The sequence below is a fragment of the Globicephala melas genome, chromosome 3, assembly GCF_963455315.2.
Source record: "Globicephala melas chromosome 3, mGloMel1.2, whole genome shotgun sequence".
Taxonomy (NCBI): Eukaryota; Metazoa; Chordata; class Mammalia; order Artiodactyla; family Delphinidae; genus Globicephala; species Globicephala melas.
The window spans coordinates 108174982-108190645 of record NC_083316.1 but is presented as its reverse complement, the minus strand read 5'-3'; the positions used below and the strand labels follow the sequence as shown (position 1 = coordinate 108190645).

The 15664-nt window shown below is 36.4% G+C and overlaps 1 protein-coding gene across 5 annotated transcripts in view; it reads right to left on the bottom strand.

The window, feature by feature from the left end:
* Positions 1–15664, bottom strand: part of LYRM7 (LYR motif containing 7) — a 53731-nt gene that overhangs the window by 26503 nt on the left and 11564 nt on the right. For 4 of the 5 annotated variants that reach the window (XR_011377331.1, XR_011377330.1, XM_070045180.1 and 1 more), the window contains exon 4: positions 11884–11965. Coding sequence is in view for 3 of the 5 variants with exons in the window: in XM_070045180.1 (XP_069901281.1) it covers positions 11884–11965 (82 nt within the window). In the remaining 2 variants the exon portion in view is untranslated. Of the gene's footprint in view, positions 1–9224; positions 9781–11883; positions 11966–15664 lie in introns of those variants that run through there. The other variant, XM_030869724.2, reaches the window with a different exon arrangement.

The window sequence follows — 15664 nt, the reverse complement described above, 5'->3', positions numbered from 1 at the left end:
GAGTGCCGGGACAGCAGAGCAAGCGTTTGAGAACACTGATCGCACCACAGCACTTATTTATTTCTACTTAATGCTCTAGGATAAGCAACTAGACGGTGGTCAGTTCACCAAAATTGAAGTTCAAATTACGTAAGTTTAAAATATTATAGGAAGAGATCTATATTTATACTGGAGTATTTTTTTTAAGAAGATGTTGGGTAGGAGTTTATTAATTAATTAATTTTTGCTGTGTTGGGTCTTCGTTTCTGTGCGAGGGCTTTCTCTAGTTGTGGCAAGCGGGGGCCACTCTTCATCACGGTGCGCAGGCCTCTCACTACCGTGGCCTCTCGTTGCGGAGCACAAGTTCCAGACGCGAGGCTCAGTAGTTGTGGCTCACGGGCCTAGTTGCTCCGCGGCATGTAGGATCCTCCCAGACCAGGGCTCAAACCCGTGTCCCCTGCATTAGCAGGCAGATTCTCAACCACTGTGCCACCAGGGAAGCTCCCCATAGTGGAGTATTTTTCCACCTCGAATATCCTCAGTCTTAAGGTTTGAGGCCGATGAAAATTACAGTCAGGAAGAGGCACGCGGAGCTCCAGCGGCATCGCCTCCTGTCTAAGCTGCTCTATGTCCACGCCCCAGTGGCTAAGAACTCAGGGCAGGCCGTGGCGTCCCTCTGAAGCACCAAGTGGACAGAGGCTCACACACCCGAAGCCTGGGCCTGCTCAGCCACCGGCTGTCATGAATCAAGTTTTAACAGCACACAGCCCCACCATGCACCGCGCAACGCCTGTGGCTGCTTCTCTGGCTACGCCGGCGGCAGGGAGAAGATAAGTCACAGATGCCATGGCCTACGAAACCTACAGCAGTCACCGCCTGGACCTTTAGGGGAGGCTGCTGGTGCTGCCTCCACCCCTGAGGACCCAGCAGGCTCCTTCCTCTGGGAGTGTTCCCACACAAGCTGGCACACCCCGTCCCACAGTGCACGCAGGTGGGGACACTGCAGTCCCCTGTCCGTACGATCAGGTTGACAATTCAGCTGTACTGTGAAGTCACCACGAGGCTAGAATGTCCTTAGAATGCTGACCCTGAGTAGCTTCCCTCCAATGACTGACTACTGAGCGCTCTGTGAAGTCCCGTGGCTTGGACGTGTGGAGAGTGTGGCTGGTGGTTGCCCGGCACTTTGAGATGCTTTGGTTAACTCTCTCTCTTCCCCAAACCAAGCCAAACAACAAAGGAAACGCACATAACTCAAATTTGAAAGGGAGCATATGCTACTAGTTTGAACTAAGTTTTTTTCAGGAAAGGGAAATAAATGTATATATAGATGGGGGGGGCTAAAAATAGAGTTGCCATAAGATCCAGCAATCCTACTCCTGGGCATATATTTGAAACTATAATATGAAAAGATTCATACACCCCTATGTTTATAGCAACACTATTCACAATAACCAAGACACAGAAGCAACCTAAATGTTCATCAACAGATGAATGCATAAAGAAGATGTGGTATAAATACACAGTGGAATACTACTCAAACACAAAAAATAATAAAATAATGCCATTTGCAGCAACATAGATGGATCTAAAGATTATCATACTAAGTGAAGTCAGAAACAGAAAGACAAATACCATATGATATCACTTACATGTGGAATCTAAAATATGACATAAATAAACTTATCTAGAAACAGAAACAGACTCACGGACATAGAGAACAGACTTGTGGTTGCCAAAGGGGAGGGCCGGTATGGGACGGATGGACTGGGAGTTTGGGATTAGCAGATGCAAACTACTATAAGTAGAATGGATAAACAACAAAGTCCTACTGTATAGCACAGGGAACTATATTCAATATCCTGTAATAAACCATAATGGAAAAGAATATGAAAAAGAATGTATATATGTATAACTGAATCACTTTGCTGTACAGCAGAAATTAACATAACATTGTAAATCAACTACTTCAATAAAATAAATGTTAAAAATACTGTATTGTGTATTTGAAAGATGCTAACAGTAAATCTTAAAAGTTCTCATCACAAGAAAAAAATTTGTCACTGTATATGGTCATGGATATTAACTAAAAACTTACTGTGGTAATCATTTCACTATATACACATATATGTTGTATACATAATGAAATGATTATATATAACCATTATGTTGCACACCTAAAACTAATACAATGTTGTATGTTAACTGTCAATTAAAAAAAATCTTTCAATGGCATGGTTTGTAAGAGTGTGAAAATCACAGAGGCATTTAGGATATAAATAATTTATAGGACATTAAAATATTTAACTCTGCAATTATAAAAAGTCTCTAAATATATAAAACACAAAAATACAAATGAGTTTAAATAGACAACTTGCATACAAAATTTTCTTTTTTTTATAATTAATTTTTTATTGGAGTATAGTTGCTTTACAATGTTGTTAGTTTCTACTGTACAGCAAAGTGAATCACCTATATATATATATACACATATATGTATATATATATACATATATGTGTGTGTGTGTGTATATATATATATATACACACACACACATACATATATATATACATACACCTCCTTTTGGATTTCCTTCCCATTTAGGTCATCGCAGAGCACTGAGTAGAGTTCCCTGAGCTATAAGGCAGGTTCTCATTAGTTATCTATTTTATACATAGTATCAATAGTGTATATATGTCAATCCCAAACTCCCAATTCATCCCACCCTCCCCCATCCCCCCTTGGTGTCCATACATTTGTTCTCTATGTCTGTGTCTCTACTTCTGTTTTGCAAATAAGATGATCTATACCATTTTTTCTAGATTCCACATATATGCGTTAATATGCGATATTTGTTTTTCTCTTTCTGACTTACTTCACTCTGTATGACAGTCTCTAGGTCCATCCACGTCTCTACAAATGACCCAATTTTGTTCCTTTTTATAGCTGAGTAATATTCCATTGTATACAGGTATCACATTCTTCTTTATCCATTCCTCTGTTGATGGACATTTAGGTTGCTCAAAATTGTTTTCTTTAAGAACCTCTTCCTGACCCACCAAGTTTGGGATTTGGAGCTCTGCCTATGTACCTGAACAGCCCCTCTACCTCTCCTGATATGGCAGCCAAAGGACTGTGACTGAACACTTTATTGTTTATCTTCTAATACGGTGCTCTAAGTTCCATAAAGACTGACCACTGTTCTATTCTTAGTGCCTAGCACAACAGGTATTGAATAAATGGTTGTTGAATCACATTAACCTACCTTAGAATACAAACTATAAAGATAGTTTAGGGCAAAGACGAATATAAAAAACCAAAGGACAGAAGTTTAAAAACACATCTGAAATAAAGAATAGCTTCCTAGAGCTTTTTTTTCCTCTTTCAGTACTGTTCTTTATTATTTTCCAATTAAAAAAAAAACACCTTATTTTACAATCACTTAGGTAACACAATGCAGACAAAGAATATATTTAACCTTTTTTTCTTCAGCAATATCCACTCTGTGAAATATGGAGAAGACTCACGATATAGGCCTCTGATCTCAAAGAGCTCAAATTCTGGGGACCTTGTTAAATATGCAGATATCCTCTGCTTTTCTGCACAAGCACATTAGCCAGAAAATATGTCTTCTTAAAGCCTCTGACCTTGAAGCACATATCGCAAAAAACTCCTTCCATCCATAGGCAGAAACGTTTATCCATCATCCTCCTTCTTTACTAGCTCATCATTCATCCCACCCATGTTTGTTTTAATTCTCAGCAATATCATATTGCTCTCTGGTGACTTTGAGATCCTTTGTAGGTGGCATGAATGCTAAAATGGTTGCATTGTGGTACATCAAATCCATGGTATGAGATTATTCATCCATTTAAAACAAACAAAACGAAAAACAGCATGCTACGTGTTCTTTAAACCCTGTCTAAATGGTGTGCTGCATAAAATCTTGTAAAAGGATAAGAAAAGGAAGAAAAGCAACTGTCCAAAGGTCCAAAGTATATTGAACCACTAGGGAGAAAAATGATGATGGAACAATAAAGGTAAACTCTGGATCAGAAAGGGCATTTTTTCCTACAATTAACGAATATTCATGAATAACTATAGATAAAATAATGAGTGAGACAGTTCCTGCCTCAGGGAGTCTGATATCTAGCACCAGAGAGAGAAATAAAGCACATATACACATCACAAAGATAATACCCAATGGCAAGCTGGGTAAATAATCTGAAGGGAGATTACAAGGTACCATGAGAGCATATGAAAAGGGTATATACTGTTTTTAAAAAAATGTATCACACATGTTCAGAAGCATGTTCCTATTTTGTTTGTCTTACATATATACCAGACAGGAAGTTAAAAAAACATGGATAATGCTACTCAGAAACTAAGTAAATATGTAGCCCTAAAGTCTTGAGTTTTCTTGGTACCATCTATAACCATACATTTGGTTACTGTCTATAGAATATATGTTTCATAAAGGCCAACACTGAAACCAGTTGACCAATATCCATATTAGAAAGAGGGCTTTGAAAATGTCAATAGTCAATGACAAAGCAAGTATAGAAAAATACTGAAATTTACTCATTGTTCTAAGTCATAGTTAGTTTTCACTTTTCTACAGAAAACCTAGGAAGGCTAGAATGGACCAATGATGAGACTGATATGAATTAAAATTTATGATTAATCCAAATTCATGTACCTGTGATCATACCAAAAAAAATAAAAATACAAAAAAAGTAGGGAATGCTTGGAAAGAAAATAGTTTTCCCAATATTTTTGAGATTTTAAAAATAAGGAGTTTTTCTCAAATGATGAAATTATTATATCTATAATAAAGAATAGTGAAATTATCTTCAAGGATAAGGAAAGCAGTCTTTTTTAAAAGGAAAAAAAGAGAAATTATTTAGGATAAAGAGTTCTTTCTGCTACTCAGTAGTTAATTTCCACTGTAGATATTACTTAGAAGGGAGAAAAAAAGAGATGGATTGAGAATTTACGCATACAGGTAATTAATTTTGCAGATGAAGTTTCATTTCATTATTTTCAGTTTCTATTATTTTTCATGTTGGGACTTTATCTGATCTTTTTTAGAGATACACAGTCATAACTCTATTTTCTAGGCAAGCAGAATTTTAATTCCTCTCACTTCTGTATGTCAGTAAAGACATTGCTAAAATATGTGGAGGAATTTTACTTAAAGTAAGTTCTTAAAACAGATTAAAGACTCAAATTTGTTCTATCTTAAACCCATAGGAATAAAGTAGGAAAAAGAGACCCATATATAACTTAACAGAAAGAATGAGGCCTTTATTAAGGCAATATAGCATTAGATACTAATAATCATGTACGAGTCAAAATTTTCAATCTTGTGGAAAAATTAAACTATACAGAAAACCAAAAGAAAAAAAGAAATTTAAACCAATATTATCATATTTAAAACCAGGCTTCTGAAATGTAGCTATCAAATTTAGTTATCTGAAATAACCTAAATTTTTATTCATATAATAAAGATAATATTTTGCTATAATTACCCATATAAAATTTTGGCTATAGTACACAGAAGCTCTAAAGATTATTATTAAGATTAAAGACAATGACTACAAATTTTCAATTTAGGATTAACCATGTTTATTGCCCTTAGAAATATAACTGGATCTGATAATTTCTGATAAATACTCATGAACTAAAAATAAATTTAAAAGTCCTATAGGACATATACTACTAGATATTAAGATTTACTGTAAGGCTGTAGTAATCAAGACATTATGGGTTGTGATGCAAGGACGGAAAAACAAACTAATTGAAGAGATTATAAAGTCCAGAAACAGATGCACACATATAGTTATTTGATTTTTTTTAACTTTTTATTTCATATTGGAGTATAGCCAATTAACAATGTTGTGAAAGTTTCAGGTGCTCAGCAAAGTGACTCAGCCATACATATACATGTATCCATTCTCCCCCAGACTCCCTCCCGTCCAGGCTGCCACATAAAACTGAGCAGAGTGCCCTGTGCTATACTAATTATACTTTAGATGTAATTATTTTTATACCATTTTAAAGACTACTTTCCCAACAGAAAGTTGTTTTTTTTTTTTTATGTCCATGCCTCTCTCTCGCTTTGTCAGCTTACCCTTCCCCCTCCCCATATCCTCAAGTCCATTCTCTAGCAGGTCTGTGTCTTTATTCCTGTCTTACCCCTAGGTTCTTCACGACATTTTTTTCTTCTTAAATTCCATACATATGTGTTAGCAAACAGTATTTGTCTTTCTCTTTCTGACTTACTTCACTCTGTATGACAGACGCTAGGTCTATCCACCTCATTACAAATAGCTCAATTTCGTTTCTTTTTATGGCTGAGTAATATTCCATTGTATATATGTGCCACATCTTCTTTATCCATTCAACAGATGATGGACACTTAGGTTGTTTCCATCTCCGGGCTATTGTAAATAGAGCTGCAATGAACATTTTGGTACATGACTCTTTTTGAATTATGGTTTTCTCAGGGTATATGCCTAGTAGTGGGATTGCTGGGTCGTATGATAGTTCTATTTGTAGTTTTTTAAGGAACCTCCATACTGTTCTCCACAGTGGCTGTATCCATTTACATTCCCACCAACAGTGCAAGAGGGTTGCCTTTTCTCCACACCCTATCCAGCATTTATTGTTTCTAGATTTTTTGATGATGGCCATTCCGACTGGTGTGACATGATATCTCATTGTAGTTTTGATTTGCATTTCTCTAATGATTAATGAAGTTGAGCATTCTTTCATGTGTTTGTTGGCAGTCTGTATATCTTCTTTGGAGAAATGTCTATTTAGGTCTTCTGCCCATTTTTGGATTGGGTTGTTTGTTTTTTTCTTATTGAGCTGCATGAGCTGCTTATAAATTTTGGAGATTAATCCTTTGTCAGTTGCTTCATTTGCAAATATTTTCTCCCATTCTGAGGGTGGTCTTTTGGTCTTGTTTATGGTTTCCTTTGCTGTGCAAAAGCTTTGACGTTTCATTAGGACCCATTTGTTTATTTTTGTTTTTATTTCCATTTCTCTAGGAGGTGGGTCAAAAAGGACCTTGCTGTGATTTATGTCATAGAGTGTTCTGCCTATGTTTTCCTCTAAGAGTTTGATAGTTTCTGGCCTTACATTTAGGTCTTTAATCCATTTTGAGCCTATTTTTGCGTATGGTGTTAGGGAGTGTTCTAATCTCATACTTTTACATGTACCTGTCCAGTTTTCCCAGCACCACTTATTGAAGAGGCTGTCCTTTCTCCACTGTACATTCCTGCCTCCTTTATCAAATATAAGGTGACCATATGTGCGTGGGTTTATCTCTGGGCTTTCTATCCTGTTCCATTGATTTATATTTCTGTTTTTGTGCCAGTACCATACTGTCTTGATTACTGTAGCTTTATAGTATAGTCTGAAGTCAGGGAGCCTGATTCCTCCAGCTCCATTTTTCATTCTCAAGATTGCTTTGGCTATTCGGGGTCTTTTGTGTTTCCATACAAATTGTGAAATTTTTTGTTCTAGTTCTGTGAAAAATACCACTGGTAGTTTGATAGGGATTGCATTGAATCTGTAGATTGCTTTGGATAGTAGAGTCATTTTCACAATGTTGATTCTTCCAATCCAAGAACATGGTATATCTCTCCATCTACTTGTATCATCTTTAATTTCTTTCATCAGTGTCTTATAATTTTCTGCATATAGGTCTTTTGTCTCCTTAGATAGGTTTATTCCTAGATATTTTATTCTTTTTGTTGCAATGGTAAATGGGAGTGTTTTCTTGATTTCACTTTCAGATTTTTCATCATTAGTGTATAGGAATGCCAGAGATTTCTGTGCATTAATTTTGTATCCTGCTACTTTACCAAATTCATTGATTAACTCTAGTAGTTTTCTGGTAGCATCTTTAGGATTCTCTATGTATAGTATCATGTCATCTGCAAACAGTGACAGCTTTACTTCTTCTTTTCCAATTTGGATTCCTTTTATTTCCTTTTCTTCTCTGATTGCTGTGTCTAAAACTTCCAAAACTATGTTGAATAAGTGGTGAGAGTGGGCAACCTTGTCTTGTTCCTGATCTTAGTGGAAATACTTTCAGTTTTTCACCATTGAGGATGATATTGGCTGTGGGTTTGTCATATATGGCCTTTATCATGTTGAGGAAAGTTCCCTCTATGCCTACTTTCTGCAGGGTTTTTACCATAAATGGGTGTTGAATTTTGTCGAAAGCTTTCTCTGCCTCTATTGAGATGATCATATGGTTTCGCTCCTTCAATTTGTTAATATGTTTTATTATATTGATTGTTTTGCGCATATTGAAGAATCCTTGCATTCCTGGAATAAACCCCACTTGATCATGGTGTATGAACCTTTTAATGTGCTGTTGGATTCTGTTTGCTAGTATTGTGTTGAGGATATTTGCATCTATGTTCATCAGTGATATTGGCCTGTAGTTTTCTTCCTTTGTGACATCCTTGTCTGGTTTTGGTATCAAGGTGATGGTGGCCTCGTAGAATGAGTTTGGGAGTGTTCCTCCCTCTGCTATATTTTGGAAGAGTTTGAGAAGGATAGGTGTTAGCTCCTCTCTAAATGTTTGATAGAATTCGCCTGTGAAGCCATCTGGTCCTGGGCTTTTGCTTGTTGGAAGATTTTTAATCACAGTTTCAACTTCAGTGCTTGTGACTGGTCTGTTCATATTTTCTATTTCTTCCTGATTCAGTCTTGGCAGGTTGTGCATTTCTAAGAATTTGTCCCTTTCTTCCAGGTTGTCCATTTTATTGGCATAGAGTTGCTTGTAGTAATCTCTCATGATCTTTTGTATTTCTGCAGTGTCAGTTGTTACTTCTCCTTTCTCATTTCTAATTCTATTGATTTGAGTCTTCTCCCTTTTTTTCTTGATGAGTCTGGCTAATGGTTTATCAATTTTGTTTATCTTCTCAAAGAACCAGCTTTTAGTTTTATTGATCTTTGCTATCGTTTCCTTCATTTCTTTTTCATTTATTTCTGATATGATTTTTATGATTTCTTTCCTTCTGCTAACTTTGGGGTTTTTTTGTTCTTCTTTCTCTAGTTGCTTTAGGTGGAAGGTTAGGTTGTTTATTCGAGATGTTTCCTGTTTCTTAAGGTAGGATTGTATTGCTATAAACTTCCCTCTTAGAACTGCTTGTGTTTCATCCCATAGGTTTTGCATTGTCGTGCCTCCATCGTCATTTGTTTCTAGGTATTTGATTTCCTCTTTGATTCCTTCAGTGATCACTTCGTTATTAAGTAGTGTATTGTTTAGCCTCCATGTGTTTGTATTTTTTACAGATCTTTTCCTGTAATTGATATCTAATCTCATAGTGCTGTGGTCAGAAAAGATACTTGAAACAATTTCAGTTTTCTTAAATTTACCAAGGCTTGACTTGTGACCCAAGATATGATCTATCCTGGAGAATGTTCCATGAGCACTTGAGAAAAATGTGTATTCTGTTGTTTTTGGATGGAATGTCCTATAAATATCAATGAAGTCCATCTTGTTTAATGTATCATTTAAAGCTTGTGTTTCCTTATTTTCATTTTGGATGATCTGTCCATTGGTGAAAGTGGGGTGTTAAAGTCCCCTACTATGAATGTGTTACTGTCGATTTCCCCTTTTATGGCTGTTAGTATTTGCCTTATGTATTGAGGTGCTCCTATGTTGGGTGCATAAATATTTACAATTGCTATATCTTCTTCTTGGATCGAACCCTTGATCATTATGTAGTGTCCTTCTTTGTCTCTTCCAGTTATTTGATTTCATGATAAAGGTGGCCCTACAGTGCAGCGGGGAAAGAGTGGTCTTTTCAATAAATGATGCTGGATCAACTGAATATTCAGATATAAAAAAATAAATCTAGACTGCTATCTCATACCATATACAAAAATCAACTCTAGTTGATATAAACAACAAAATGAAAAAGACCAAACAATAAAGCTTTTGGAAGAAGCATAGGATAATCTCTTCATGATCTTGCTTGAGACAGGAAAAGATTTTTTAAACAAGACTCAGAAAAATATTAACCATAAAGGAGAAAAGGGATAAACTGGACTACATTAAAATTAAGACCTTCTCATCAAAAGATAAAAACAGCAAAACGAAAAAGCAAGACAAAAAGCAGAAGATTCTTATAATATATATATATATCCAACAAAGGATTTATATTCAGAACATACAAATAATTTCTTCAAATCAATAATAAAAAGGCAGATAACCTCTTAGAAAAATGGGCAAAAGACCTGAACAGCCACTTCATAAAACAGAATATCCAAATGGCCATTAAACAACTGAAAAAGTGCTAGTCCTTCATTAATTACCAGAGAAATGCAAATTCAAATCACAATGTGATACCATTACATAACCACCAGAAACTCTAAAATTAAGAGATGCACAGTATCAAAGAGCTGGTGAGGATACATCAACTGGAGTTCTCAGATACCACTGCTTCAAGTGTAACGTAGTCTAACTACTTTGGAAAGCTGGTTAGCAGTACCTATTAAAGCTGAATAAACACATACCATATGACATGGCAGTTTCACTCATACAATATTCACAGAAATTTTGCTACACACAATGATAAAGATGAATCTCACAAATATAATATTGAGAGAAAGAAGCCAGACAAAACAGAAATCCTATATGATTCCATTTACATAAAGTTTCAAACACTTTATTATATTAGGTTAAAATTGATAGTGTTAAACGGACAGCGGTTATACTTATGGGAAGGGGCTGACGGTGAGGGACATCAGGGCATGATGGTGCTTTTGGGAAAGTGGTAGCATTATATAACTTGATGTGGATGTTGGTTACATGATATTTCACTTGGTGAAAATTCACTGGACTATACTATTATAAATTTTGTACTTTTCTGTTTGTAAGTTGTTTGTATCTTTGCTGTTGTTTCTGTTCCCCAAAATACTTCAGGGAATGAAAACCAAATATTATGTGAAATGAGAGTCTGCTGAAGCCCCACCAGGAGTTTGGAGGTATAATGGAGGATTCTCAACTATATTACCATTTTGTATAATCCCAATTCTTCTGAATTAAAATAGTAGAATCATAGGAGAAAAGATAAAGAAATAGACACAGTCTAGGTAGGTGACAAATTATACTAGGAAAATTAAGAATGCCAGATATATTTTATAAAAACAGTCACACAGGCAAACTTCTGAGATATTGCAGGTTCGGTTCCAGACCACTACAGTAAAGTATCTCAATAAAGCAAATCACACCAATTTTTGGTTTCCTAGAGCATATAAGAGTTATGTTTACACTGTACTATAGTCTATTAAATGTCTAATAGCATTATGTCTAAAAAACAATGTACATATATTAATTTAAAAATACTTTATTGCTATAATATGCTAACCATTATCTGAGCCTTCAGCAAGTCGTAGCAGTAACATCAAAGACCACTGACCACAGATCACTGTAACAGATACAGTAATAATGAAAAAGTTTGAAATACTCCAAGAATTACCAAAATGTTACACCGAGACACCAAGTGAGCAAATGCTGTTAGAAAAATGGCACCGATAGACTTGCTTGACACAGGGTTGCCACAAACCTCCAGTTTGTGAAAAATGCATTATCTGGGAAGTGCAATAAATTGCGGTATGCATATACTGCCTTTGTAACTATAGTTTTGCAGTATAACCAGTGGTTAAGATTAAAAAGAAAAAATATATAAAAGAAAAAAAAGTCTGGTAAAACAAAGTTTCATAATTCAGCATTTTAAAATACAGCCTTATAAATGTGTACAATATATACCACATTGTCTGGCAAAATCAAGTTTAGTAATCAGCATTAAAAGCACTGTAATTGCTCAATAGTTTAAAACACATTGCAAGCAACATTTTTCTTTAATATTACTTACTCAGCGTATTGTGGTCTGTGTGAATACCTTGTATAACAGATGTTCTGAGTATCAGCTCAACATCAGAACCTATTTTTATTAGCTGTTAAGAAAAAAAAAAATAGACTAAATCCTCCGTTTTTTCAATGGTTTACATGAATGTACTGTTTTTGAAAACTAAAGGTTTACAATTCTTTTTAGGTGATACTTGCCTTTAACTTCTTTTTTTTAAAGAATATATTTATTTATTTATTGGCTGCATTGGGTCTTTGTTGCTGCGCGCAGGCTTTCTCTAGTTGTGGCAAGTGCACAGGCTTCTCATTGCGGTGGCTTCTCTTGTTGCGGAGCACGGGCTCTAGGAGTGCAGGCTTCAGTAGTTATGGCTGGCAGGCTCTAGAGCGCAGGCTCAGTAGTTGTGGTGCACGGGCTTAGTTGTTCCGTGGCATGTGGGACCTTCCTGGACCAGGGCTCGAACCCGTGTCCCCTGCACTGGCAGGCGGATTCTTAACCACCATGCCACCAGGGAAGCCCCTTGTCTTTAACTTTTTGTAACCATTCCAAGCATACAGAAAGCTCAGACATGCGTATATTTTTACCTTTTATCTATCCATTCCATATTTTGTTCCAAAACAGATTGGAGTATTTTTTGTTGTAATATACATTTTACAATGTGTTTAAAATGTGCAGTTTGCTTTTTTGAGAGGGGCTGAATCTTTCTTTTACTGTAGAGTTGGATGTTCTGAACACTAGAAAGAGTACTGGATCAGGAGACAGAATACTTGGACTCCCAACTCTGGATCTGTCATCAAGTGTATGGCCTTGGGTTAATACCTACTCACTAAGTTTCAGAACTCATCATTGCAAAATGAAGAACTGAACTAAAACAGTGAGTCTCAAAGCTGTGGACCCTGAGACCCTTTCAGGGGACCCGTAAAGTCAAAATTATTTTCATAATACTAGAGCTGTCTGCATTGTTTGAGTTGTGAGCACAAGTAGAGTTTTCTCTTTGGAATACCATTTTTACTTTTATAGACAAACTCTGTTTATTCAGATTTGGGTAACTGGCAGATAGGTGAAATGAGTATGTCACTTTAAGAAAACAACTGACAGTATTTAATGGCAATGATAAAATTCAAGCTTTCAAGCAAAAATCAGAATTCTGGAGAAGCTATATCTGTCACTGTAAGCTTGACAGCTTCCCAATACTTAAAGATTTTTCTGATGAGATGGATATTAAGATATAATTTTAAAATATTACATATTGAACTATGTCAACATTTGGAAGATCTGCATTACTTGCTGAACCTACATTTTCCAAATCATTGATGCATGATGTTATAAAACATGCATGACTGAAAGATCCATTCAAAGGGAAAGACAGATTAAAATCTGTTGGTCTACTAAATAACCAACAGATTTATATGTTATACCTATCAATATTTACCATATTGGAGAAGGGCATATTGGAGAAGAATATCGTAGGAAGAAGCAACAGCATAAATGGCCTGAGGTAGGAAAGTTCTTGGTAAACTGAAGCACCCTCAAAGAAGGCACTGAGACTGGAAGAGTGAGAAGTACATGGTGAATTGAGGCAGGAAGTTAACAGGGGTCAGATAATACAGTGTTATAGGTCATGGTAGGTAGAGACTTTAGATTTTAATTTGAATGGGATGAGGAGCCATGGGGATTGTGAGCAGAGGAGTGATGGGATATGCCTTTTTTTAAAAGGCTCACTGCCTTTTATAAGTATTGAGAATAGGCTGCAGGGAGTTAGGGCAGAAGCAAAAAGACCCACTAGGAGGCTGCTGTAACAACCCAGTGAGAAATAATGATGGCTTGAACCAGGAAATAATAATAGGGCAAATAAGAAGTGGTTGAATTCTGGGTATATTTTGAAGGTTAAGTCAACAGGATTTGCTGCCAGATTGGATGTAAATGTGAGAGAAGGAAAGCAGTCGAAAAAGAGAGCACCAAGGGTTTTGGTCTGAGCATCAAAAGGAGGGAGCTGCCATTAATTGAAATGGAGAAGGCTGTAGGAGAGCAAAGCCTCACCTCCCTACAGAGCTGAGAAGGGGCTTAGAAGGGGAGAGAAAGAAAAACAATGCGACTCCTCACCCACTGGAGGTGCATAAACTGAGCTGAGTCTTAGGTTTAAGGCTGGAAACAAGGCTAGATAAGAAACAAGGGATTATGGGAGATCAAAGGGGATGAGCAGGATGTGGTATGTATAAGTCCTAGGAACCACCCCGGCAAAGGATAAACACACACACCCACACACATCCATTGGTCTAACAGATAACAGAGTTCCGCATTGCATCTAACCTTTAAAGAAATTTACCACTTGTTGAGGTCTGATATCAAAGAATATTCACAATTATTTGAAAAGGCTAATATATACACCTACCCTCTTCCAACTACATATCTGCATAAGGCTGAATTTTCTTCATATAATTCAATCTAAAAAAACATACAGTTGGGCTTCCCTGGTGGTGCAGTGGTTGAGAATCCGCCTGCCGATGCAGGGGACACAGGTTCGTGACCTGGTCTGGGAAGATCCCACATGCCGCGGAGCGGCTGGGCCCGTGAGACATGGCCGCTGAGCCTGCGCGTCCAGAGCCTGTGCTCCGCAATGGGAGAGGCCACAACAGTGAGAGGCCTGCATACGGCAAAAAAAAAAAAAAAAAAAAAATACAGTGCCAGATTGAATGAGGAAGCAGGTATGAAAATTTAGCTGACTCCTATTAAGCCAGACATTAAAGAGATTTGCAAAAATATAAAATAATGCCTTGCTTCTTACTAAATTTTTTGGAAAATATAGTTATTTTTCATAAATATCGTATTTAATAGGTAATGAGCTTATTTTTTTTTTCTTTTTTGCGGTACATGGGCCCGAGCTTATTATTTTTAAATTATTTAATCAACATATATTTTAAAAATTTCTCAGTTTTAAATCCTAGTATGGTAAATATTGATAGGTATAACATATAAATAGCACTTTTTGGGGTCTTCAGTTTTTCGGAAGGTAAAGTGGTCTTAAAACCAAAAAGTTTGAGAACTGCTGGTCAAGAGAATGCCTATGATTCATTTTGGTGCCAAGACTTCATGACAATACATGACAATGTAATTATCTAAAAACTACTAAGTATTTAATATATGCAGAGTTACAGAAAGTATAAAATATACACTTGTATATAACAAATATCTAATTTCAAGAGTGCTTAATGTGGGCTTCCCTGGTGGTGCAGTGGTTAAGAATCTGCCTGCCAATGCAGGGGACATGGGTTTGAGCTCTGGTCCATGAAGATCCCACACGCTGTGGAGCAACTAAGCCTGTGTGCCACAACTACTGAGCCTGTGCTCTAGAGCCCACGAGCCACAACTACTGAAGCCTGCATGCCTACAGCTCATGCTCCGCAACAAGAGAAGCCACCACAATGAGAAGCCCGCACACCACAATGAAGAGTAGCCCCCACTCACCACAGCTAGAGAAAGCCCGCACGCAACCAAAAATAAATAAATAAAATAAATAAATTTATATATAAAAAAAGGAGTGCTTAATGTTAGTGTTCTACAAGTAAAATTAATTTGGGAGATGGTAGTTCATTTTTCCAGTTTAGTTAATATAAACAGACCTCAATTAAAAAATTTTTAAACCATGACTTCAAAATTTAAAAACACTTACAGGCATACCTCAGAGATATTGTGGGTTCAGTTCCAGATCACCACAATAAAACAAATATCATAATAAAGTGAGTCATACAAATTTTTTTGTTTCCAACTGCATATAAAAGTTATGTTTACA